Below are 10,808 nucleotides of genomic sequence, written 5' to 3'. Positions count from 1 at the left end.
ATCTTTTTCTCGTAATAACATTTACTTGAAATAACAAGATGTTATGTCGTTAAAACAACTTTTCTCATAATAACAAGGTTATGTCATTAAAACTATATAATTTCTTGTAATAACAAGATGTTATGTTGTTAAAAAGTCATCTTTTTCTTATGACATCTTTTCTCAAAATAACGAGATGTTATGTCGTTAAAACAACATCTTTTCTCGCAGTAACAAGATGTTATGTCATTTTAACATATTTTGTTAAAATGACATATTTTCTCATAATAACGAGACGAACATCATCTTTTTCTCGTAATAACATTTTTTTGAAATAACGAGATGTTATGTCATTAAAACGACATATTTTCTCATATTAACAAGATGTTATATTGTTAAAACATCTTTTTCTCATTAAAACGACATCTTTTCTCTCAATAATGAGATGTTATCTCATTAAAACATCTTTTTCTCATTAAAAAGTTTTTTTTTTCACAAAAAATGAGATGTTAGATGTTAATGTGATGTTAAAGTTTTTTTAAAATGACATAATTATCTCGTTAAAACGACATATTTTTCTCATAATAACGGCATGTCATAAAAGCCATATGGTTTTCCTGTTATAGAAGACTATGTTGTTTTAATGAAAAAAAAATGCTGTTTTAATGAGATAATATGACGTTTTAATGACATAACATCTCGTTATTATGAGAAAAGCTGTTGTTTTAACAAGAAAAAGATGTTTTAATGAGATAATTATGTTGTTTTAATGACAACATCTCGTTATTACGAGAAAAGATGTCATTTTAACAACTTAACATCTCGTTATTACGACATAATTAAGTGGAAAAAAATGTGTCACTGTAATTTTCCTCAGCAGACATTCAAACTAATGTTTTATTGTGAATATATGATTGAGCTGAAGAATGAATGCTGTATCAGAATCACACTTGCTCAGTCCATTGCTCTCTCATAATACTCTTCTCCACATAATAAACAACTTTTAATACAGTAATACAAAAAGCTTTTAATGAAGCAATTCAACTTTCCTTCTTTACTAGTTGTAAAGCGGCGTTTTCAGTTAGTAACAGAGGCTTGGTTCAGCTGTTAAACTGTCAAACTGCGATTTGAATCCGTGGTGGAAGCAAGTATTTCTGCACAAAAGAAGGATTTTAAAGACGCTCCGTTGTTGTTTCTTATGTATTTACACAGTCATGCTGTCAAAATGTTGTATAAGCACAATATCACACACATAGATGTGAGATATGGCTGTATATCGGCACGCTGTGATCACCTACATCCATGCCGATATACAGCCATGTCGCACGGCTACGAGTGTGATTACCTGTTGTATATTACATGTTTAGTGAACATGAGAAAAAAGTCTCTCCATTTGCTCTCACTGACACAGCTGGGTTATTAAAAATTTCATTTGAGATCGTGTTCTCCTGCACGCTGTCTGTGAGAAACAGAAATGTAATTTTTTAAACAGTGCTGCCTTTTCTCCGTCTAATAATCCCACGCTGAGACTGCTTAAGTAAATGTCGCCGTTTCTGTTGAGTTCTGCGGCTGATGGATGACCGCTGCAATTTCAACATTGCATGTCACTGCAACCGCTAAACATCCCCCTAACTGGATGTTATTGTTGCAGGCCTCAGAAGGGTCATTGACAGGGGAAGCAGTTGAACCTTATCTGAACCAATCACAGCCTCCGCTCTGACGTTATGACAAATCCCATTCAGTCCTATTCAATTACTTTCTCTCTTTCCTGTCTCTCAGTCACTATCTAACCAACTTTGACAGTTCAAATGTCAGTAAAATCTCCCCAGGACAACGTAAACCCTCAAAAAGTGTTGACGGCTCTCGCTAGGGGATGAGAATCTTGACATCTGCTAATCTAATGTAGGCTGCAGTCTCTTGGGGATGGATGTATAAGACAGGGCTGTCTGCAACAACGACCATGAGAGCATGGGAAAGAATGCAGACGTGTCTTTGTGTCTCACCTGTATTCACTGGAAAATCATCTTACATTCTCGCCTAATGGTGCTCTGGACATGCGTTCACCTCTGAGCTATTAGGAGCCAGAGGTTTTAATACTGTTGTGCAATAAACTGAGCTGAATAATGTCATCTCTGGACCTGCATTACCATTAATCCACCTTTGGAGATTTGGACAGGCTCCATTATGTGGGCTGGAAATGCACAATTATCCAGATGCATGACTGGGAAAGTTATTTCTATGTACAGCTGATATATGAAAGTAGAGATATACAGGCTTTTCAAAGAGACTTTCAAATATAAGTCTATTTATTTTTTCATACTAATAATTATATCATGTAATCATATCTAATTAAATATGCAATATTTACATATTTAATTAATATCATACTAATAATATATATTTTTACATTTTAAATAATATTTAGGTATTTAAATATATTCATAAAAATAAAAGATTGTAAAATACTAAAATAATTATATATATATATATATATATATATATATATATATATATATATAATTTATTTATCTGTCTATTTATTTATTATCATACAGAATTAAATATTAATAATGTATTAATCTTGTATTACTAAAATATAAAAAACTATTTAGTGAGTATTTTAAGTAAATATTTAAATACTTATTAAAAATGTATATTAAATATAAATGAAAAATTTTTACTACGAAGATATTATAACAAATTTTTGTCATATAGGCCATATTCTGCACGTTAAATAATTAGACCTTCGAAGAGACTTTGAAACAGAAGAATATTTATTTTTTTCATACTAATAATAATATCATATAATCGAATCTAATTAAATATGCAATCATTTACATATTTAATCAATAATGTTATATTATTAATATATATAATTATTTAACATTTTAAATAAATATTTAGATATTTATACAAATATATATTCAAATTATTGTAAAATTTGTCATATTGTGTATGTTAAATAATTAAAACTTTTAAAGAGACTTTCAAATAAAACAATATTTTTTTAAACTAATACATATTTCATACTTACATATCTAATTAATAATGTTATATTATTAATAGATATACTTTTTGAACATTTAAAAAAAATTAGATATTTATAAAGAATATATTCATAAACAATCACTCTAAATAAATCTATTATTTTCATTCATTATTTATTAATCATTAATTAAATGTTAATAATTTATTAATTCTGTATTATATATAATCTTGTTTTATATATAAACTATTTACTGTTATATAACTATTTCTAATTATTTTCCATTTTAAAATTAGTAAAGGTTACATGAACTAGAAGTAGGAATAATTCAATTCAACATGACCTTTTTGTGAGCCTTGGAATTAAACCTGTTTTACTTGCTGTACTTTTTATGATTTACATTTGTGAATGATCTCTCTTATAATTGGCTACCATCTTTGCATGTGAAATGAGTAATAATTCCTTGCCAAGTTGCTAAACACTGGTATTTATATATAAATGTGTGTTAATATTAGCAATTTTTGCAGCCTAGTTTTCATATATAATCTGGGTGGATATTAGAGTACAGAAGAAAACCCTTTTTTTCAATGATACAGTCTTTTTAATCTAGCAGAGCTACACTGGTGCAGTCATTAGATTGCACAGACACCCCAAAATGCCACGTCAGCTCTTCGGATAGCCTTAAAGACAGGAACGCATGAAGATAAGCAAAGCTTTTTAAAAGCATCTGAATTGGCTCAAAATCACTCCAAGAATGAAGCACTTAACCACAGAGCCAGAAAGACATCAGAGAGACAGAAAGAAATCTCCCTAAAGCTCTGTCTTTCATCTTTCTTATTCATGCAAGCAAATAATCATGCAGAGAACACAATTGCAAACACACACAGCTAACGGATATTATAGCAATATACGGCTAGAAAAATTCTAAGATGAGTTTAAAAACATTCTAAATGTAAAAAAAAATAATAATATATATATATATATATATATATATATATTCATATTCCAGTGTTAGTTAATAATCATAATGCAATTGTTTTGATGTATTCATTTGTAATTATTGTTAAAAGCCATTATAATTATATAAGTAATTTAATAAAAATGTAAAATCAATTTGATATTCTCGATATTTTAATTGATTCTCATTTTTAGGAAACGATTGATTAGTCTAGTCTGTTTTCAGTTAATGAGCTTTGTGTTTTGTTACTTTTGATATGAAACGAAGTCTCAGAATTTAAATTCTAATTCATTTCATTACGATATTCAAACAAGAAATGCCATTTTGGCGCAGTTTAATATGGAGTGACAGATCGCTGTAGCACCTCAGTGCAAGAAAACGTCACATTTACCTCAGAAAACCATATTCGGTGAGCGTAAACTAGTCAGTCGGCTAGAAAAACGAACCCTAGAGAGGAGCATTTTGCTAAATACATTCACCATATGACATATTCACTGTAATTTTTACTGTTCTTCAGTATTTATGTTCGATTAAATCCAAGTTTAGCCACCATTTAAATGTTTGTATTTCAAAAAACGAATTGGAGTAGAAATATAATTATGTAAATGTAAATATAAAAACTGAACTGAATGTATTTTAAGTTTTGTATACAAATCAGTTCATTTGAACTTTCAATATTATATGAATGTAGTACCAACTTTTTTTTTCCCTGAGAAAATTTAGCATGTACTGTACCTGGTATATATCCAAAAAAATGAATATTTAATGGAAATTTAACCGAATCGCAAGCTTGTGAATCAAAATTGAATTGAATCGTGAAATTTGTGTCAGTACCCAGCCCTAGTCGGTAAACTTTAGCATTGGATTGAAATCTGGTGCCTCAATCCTCCCACCTCTATTCATTTTCTTTAAAAAAAAAATAATAAATCGCTAGGGTGTTGCTAGGTAAGATATTCTGGTGTTTACACTTGGCTTGCGACCCTCTTTTATTATAAAACAATGTATGACAAACACATAATTTTATTAAATTGAATACCTTAGGGTTTTAAAACAACAGTCACAACTAACTAGTAAAAGCAATTGCGTCACAAACAACGTGACTTATTCTCCTCCCCTTTCTGTTTTGTCCAATACAAAGCCTCCCAACAGGTTCAGTTTCCATGCCACCCACCTGGGTTGTAGTTCAAGTCCATGATGGGACAGGACCTCTATCTATCCAGCTTTTGTGACCCACCAACAACACAAAGATCCGTCCCGCTCTTCTCATCTGTGCATTTCTCAAGGTATCTCTTCTCTCATCTTGTTTTTATCTCCTTCCTGCATGATATTCGCTGCGCCTGAACGGATCTGCAGGCTTAGTTATGGCGTCAAAGCATCAGTGGTCAACAGGTTCTCTGCGTGTGCAGAGACGGGGCAGTTCCCGCGGTGTCGAGCGCAGTGTCTTGGCTCGGACGGTGTTCGGTGATGCACTGTGACGATCTAGCGGAAGGCGAGCAGGGGAGCTTGGCTCATAAATCACGGCCGCTAAGGCTCTTGGGGGTCCCGGCCTGGCCTGTAAATTTGACGATCGAAGAGCGGGCACTCGGCCAAACAGCTCGGCCCCTCATCGTGCTCTATAAATACAGACTGAGCCGCTACCGGTCGCTACAGTGAGGAAACTGATTCATCTACTTTTCTTTTCCTGTTGCACTTTGGTCCGTAAAGAGTTTTTTTGAATCCGCTAATTTCACTTTAATCTAAAAGGAATGTTGATGTTTTTTTTTAGATAAAGAGTAAAATAAAGCTCCAAAAATGAGAGAAAAGCATGATAAAAGTAGTTTGTTTGCCATTATTGTTTAGCGTAACACGTTTTCACATACCATTTTTGGAGGTGAAAATTATAAAAAAAAAAAAAAATGAACAAATATTTACCATTTATATATTTATAAATAAATAAATAAATATATACAGTTTACTCATTAATAAACAAATAATATAATAAATAATAAAAAATATAAAAAAATGTATTTACAAAAAGAAATAATAAAAAACAAAAAATACATATTCACCATTCATACATACATGCATAAATAAATTAAAAAAGTATTTACCATGTACCTATTAATAAATAAATAAATAATATAATTATTAATAAAATAAATGCATGCATAAATACATCTTTAATATGTATGTACTTACTGATAAATGAATACTATAACCACATATATTTTTCAATAAAAACAAAATATATAAATATGTATTGGTAAATAATCAATATTTAATATGTATTTATTTATAAATATATAATAATACAAATAACGAATAAACATTTAACATGAATAATAAATACAAATTAACTGAAATAAATATTTAACATGTATTTATTGATAGTTAACAAAAAAGAAAAATGAATAAATTAATAAATGTGAATCATTTACTTATAAATAAATAAATATCAATAATTTATAAATAATGTATTTATTTATATCTAATAATACAAATAACAAATAAATATTTAATATGCATACAAACATGAATAATAAATAGATAATAAATAAAATTAAATACATATTAATTGAAATAAATATTTAACATTTATGTGTTTATTGATAATTAAAAAAACAATAAATTAAAAAAGTGCTTTTATTTATAAATATGTTTTTATGAATCTATAATACAAATAACGAATAAATAGAATTAAATACAAATTAATTTAAATTAATATTTAACATGTATTTATTGATAATTAACAAAAACAATATCTAAAAATAAATAAATAAATATTTTTGTATAAATAAATAAATAAATAAATAAATGAATGAATATAATTTTGGAGCTTAGCAGCATCTGTCCCCATTTACTCATTCTACACAAATGTTTTTTTTTTTTTTTTTACTATGTTTGTACAATGACATGAGGGTGATTTATAAGGACTGTTCCTTTACGTAAACGTTACCCAAATAGCTTTAGCATCCACTGACCCAGCAGTCAATGACAGTCTGTGACACTTTAGGTTGCTGACACTGTGTGAAAAGCGCTCTGTGTGTCTTCCGCTTATATCTGCTATGCTGGATATGTCAGGGGCGCAAAACAGGTCTAGAATGTTCCCTGGAGTGTCAACACCGTGTTCACTTACACATGAACTATAGATGTGGAAGGTAAATTTAATGTAAATGCTTAACCTGATCTGTGCTGGTGTGAGTTTATGAGAGGCAGAAAGAATATTTAGAGGGGCTAGAAAGTTTGCTATGACAGCCAAACGTCCTCTCCAATACCAGGTTATGTAAGTGTCTGTGTTTCCCATTTTGTCTCTGGCATCTGTATGCCAGCTCACACACACACACACACACACACAGTCACCCTTATATATACAGATTTCTTGACCTCTCACCTAAAGTGAAATTCACTCACCAATTACAGACTTTAAGAACTACTAAAGTGTCTTTCTGAGAGCCTGGTCTATATCTCTAAAATCTAATCAGAGCGTCAGTGTCAAGCAGTGATGTCTGAGCCTTGTTTAGCTCCGACTGAGATGCCAAAATCTGTGGACAAATGCCAGAAATGCACAACGTAATTCTGACTGAGAACACAAACACACAATTTATTCTGCAGGATGAATAATAAAGTGGTTTGGAAGTCAAATCCAGCCTTCAGACTGATCTACAATGAAAAAATAATATTTTTGTATTTACATATGGAAAATATGATGTAAGCGTTACAAAACAGTGGAAATAAAAGTGTATTATTCAATATTTGGCAGTATTTAATCATTATTCAGAATGTGTAAATAAATCTGAATACAGTTTTTATGCTGTTATTGTGGCATTAGCATACCAGGGTTATTATTGTTAAAGAATAAAAATAAGTAAATTACTTAATTAATCAAATCATTACTGGAAATTAAACATTAACAGAAATAAAAACTACATAGACAAAGTAAAAAAAATAATAAAAATGACCAAAAAAAAAAAAAGCATAAATCAAAATCCTGTTTAGTGGATAATTTATTCAGAATTAAATAAATAAACAGAAACTAAAAACTTAAGCTAAAAAATATATATCCATAATAAATAAATAAATAAAATGACAAAAAAAAAACATAAGTCAAAATCCTGTTTAGTGGATAATTTATTCTGAACTAAATAAATAAACACAAGTAAAAACTTAAACTAAAAATTATATAGCCATAATTTAAAATAAATAAATAAATAAAAATGAGCAAAAAGCAAAAATAAATAAATAGAATTTAATAAAGGCTATACCTATACCTGTAAAAACTAATAAAAAATCACAGAAAATTACTAAAATTTGAATCAGAGATAGAACAAATAAAACTTTTTGTGTAGAATCTATTCAATTAAATAAATAAACTAAAACTAAAAGCTAAAACTTAATTTAAAAAAAACAGTCATATTATAGTCAAAACAATTAAAATCCTGTTAATAAATAAACTAAAACTATAAACTAAAACGATAAAAACTATATAGACATTAACAAAAAAAACGAATAAAATGTCTAAAAAAACAACAAAAATTACTAAAACTTTAGCTAAAATTAAAATGAAAATATAATAATAAAATCTAATTCAAAATATAAATTAAAACTATAACAGCATATCAATAATAGTTGCTTACTATGACAATTTTCAAACTTTATGACTTTATTTTAACTAAAACTAAACTAAAATAAAATAGAAATATAATAAAATCTAATTAAAAATATAGTAAATATATCAAACTAACTTAGTATATTGCCAAGGCAATATTTCTAATTTCCGCATTTTCAGTTAAGAAACTTTTTGTTTAAGAAGTTCAAATATCTAAACCAAATAAACTAAAACTAAAAACTAAAGCTTAATAAAAAAAACTTTAGAGATATACTGAAAAAAAGACAAAAATAAAAAAAAAAAAATTAATGAAAATAAAAAATGAAATCATATTTTAAAAAGACCACATCTAAAACTTGCGATGTTACAAATTCAACCAATATAATACTAATTTTTTTTTTTGTTTACCCTCTGAACACATTTTATTAAAAAAATCATGCAATTTGCAGAAATCTCCAGTTCATTTCTATGGAGTTTGCAACAGTAAGCAATGCTGTTGAGCTTCACAAAGTGCCACTTTGCATAAACATTTCCATTTATTTTGATAATGTACTGAGAAACACTATAGACATTGAATTTCATAGTAGAATGACCTACTTATAATGTGTTTTTATGGCCTCAGGTCTGTCTGTGGCTGTAGCTTTACTTCATAGAGCTGAGGATTTGAAAGAAGCCCAGAGAGAAAGACAGTCCTCGAGTGAGACAGAACAATGGCAAACTCATTTTCCTTTCCTCTGTCTTTTCAATCATGCTGAGCACACAAGACATATCCCACACCAAGAGCATTCTGGGATATCTGCTGTTCTCTCATGTTATTGCGGCTGCTGTTTTCAATCTCGGGTGGCATCAATCATTTCCTTCAACGAAGAGCCCACTAACAACTTTAGCTATATTAGATAAAGGCCTGAACTACCACACAGTTTCCCTCTATAACCTCCAGTATCCACGATTCAACAAGATGATTGGAGATTATAGATTTTTAATGCTTTAATTTAACTGTCCCCTGCTTCAAAACCCTACTTAGTGAATAATTTATTCAGAACTAAATCAGTAAACTAACACTAAAAACTTACTGTATAGTATAAGTCATAAGTCATCTCTAGTCACGCTAAAGTGTTCAAATGATATTGCTTTATAAAGACTGTATTCCTGAGGTCAACACCAGCCAACATAAGGTGATTCTGACATCTGGAAATCATAAAACACTCAGTAAAAATGGCTGACATGTAGATGTGAGGAAAAATAAAGCTCATATCGCCACTTCCTCTGCCAAGACGAGTCCGGTGAACTTAAATACACATCAGAGGGTATTTATGGCGTGTGAGAGCTCGTGATGACAGAAAGCATTTGAGTTCCCATTTGAGTCCTCTCAGTTCAGGATAAAAACGGGGGAGAACAAGGGAACCTGCCGGCAAAGGTTCAACTCACCCCAGACCAGCTTTCCTGACCTAAATCCTAAGCTGAATAATAAAAGTGTTCATGCAGGTTTGCCAAAACAAAATTCAAGAACTTTACTCAGCATTTTCAACACACTACCATTAAAAATGTGCAACTATTTTACATTTAATTGGTGGCAAATTTGTATGAATTCATATGATCTCATTCGCATTTGTTCATTATTATATTATTTTGCTAAAAGTCATACATTTTCATACTTAACAAATCGTTTGACTCATAAAATAGTTATGCTTTTTCATGAGATCAGTCTGACATTTGGAAAATCGGATTTTCCAATGCTCATATGAGAAAAAAAAGTTCAGGATGAACCAGTTTACTAAAATGAATCATACTTTCAATACTACATATGAGAAAAAGACATTTTCAGAACAAACTAGTTCATTAGAATGAATCAGATTTTCCAGTGCTTATGTGAGAGGAAAAAAGGTTAGGATGAACCAGATCACTAGAATGAATCAGACTTTCGATACTACATATGAGAAAATGAATCTTTCAGTTTGAACCATTTCACTAGAATGAATCAGACTTTTAATACTATATATGACAAAAAGAATCATTCATTATGAATCAGTTCAGTAGAATGAATCAGACTTTAAATACTACATATGACAAAAATACTCATTCAGTATGAACCAGCTCACTAGAATGAATCAGACTTTTAATACTACGTATGACAAAAAGAATCATTCAGTATGAAACAGTTCACTAGAATGAATTAGACTTTCAATACTACGTAAGAGAAAAAGAATCATTCAGGATGAACCAGTTCACTAGAATGAATCAGACTTTCGATACTACATATGACAAAAAGAATCATTCATTATGAATCAGTTCAGTAGAAT

The 10,808-nt window shown here is 29.6% G+C and overlaps 1 protein-coding gene across 2 annotated transcripts in view; it reads right to left on the bottom strand.

The window, feature by feature from the left end:
* The window catches only part of arhgap24 (Rho GTPase activating protein 24), a 134,756-nt gene that overhangs the window by 49,695 nt on the left and 74,253 nt on the right, over positions 1-10,808 (bottom strand). Inside the window, exon 1 of one of the 2 annotated variants that reach the window (XM_051093471.1) lies at positions 5,095-5,456. The exons of the other annotated variant lie outside the window; for it this stretch is intronic. Coding sequence (XP_050949428.1) covers positions 5,095-5,116 — 22 coding nt within the window. The 5' untranslated portion in view covers positions 5,117-5,456. Of the gene's footprint in view, positions 1-5,094; positions 5,457-10,808 lie in introns of those variants that run through there. 2 annotated transcript variants of the gene reach the window in all.

Source organism: Labeo rohita, chromosome 21 (genome assembly GCF_022985175.1).
Source record: "Labeo rohita strain BAU-BD-2019 chromosome 21, IGBB_LRoh.1.0, whole genome shotgun sequence".
Classification (NCBI taxonomy): Eukaryota; Metazoa; Chordata; class Actinopteri; order Cypriniformes; family Cyprinidae; genus Labeo; species Labeo rohita.
The sequence above is the reverse complement of the archived record's forward strand: the minus strand, read 5'-3'. Positions and strand labels throughout refer to the sequence as shown.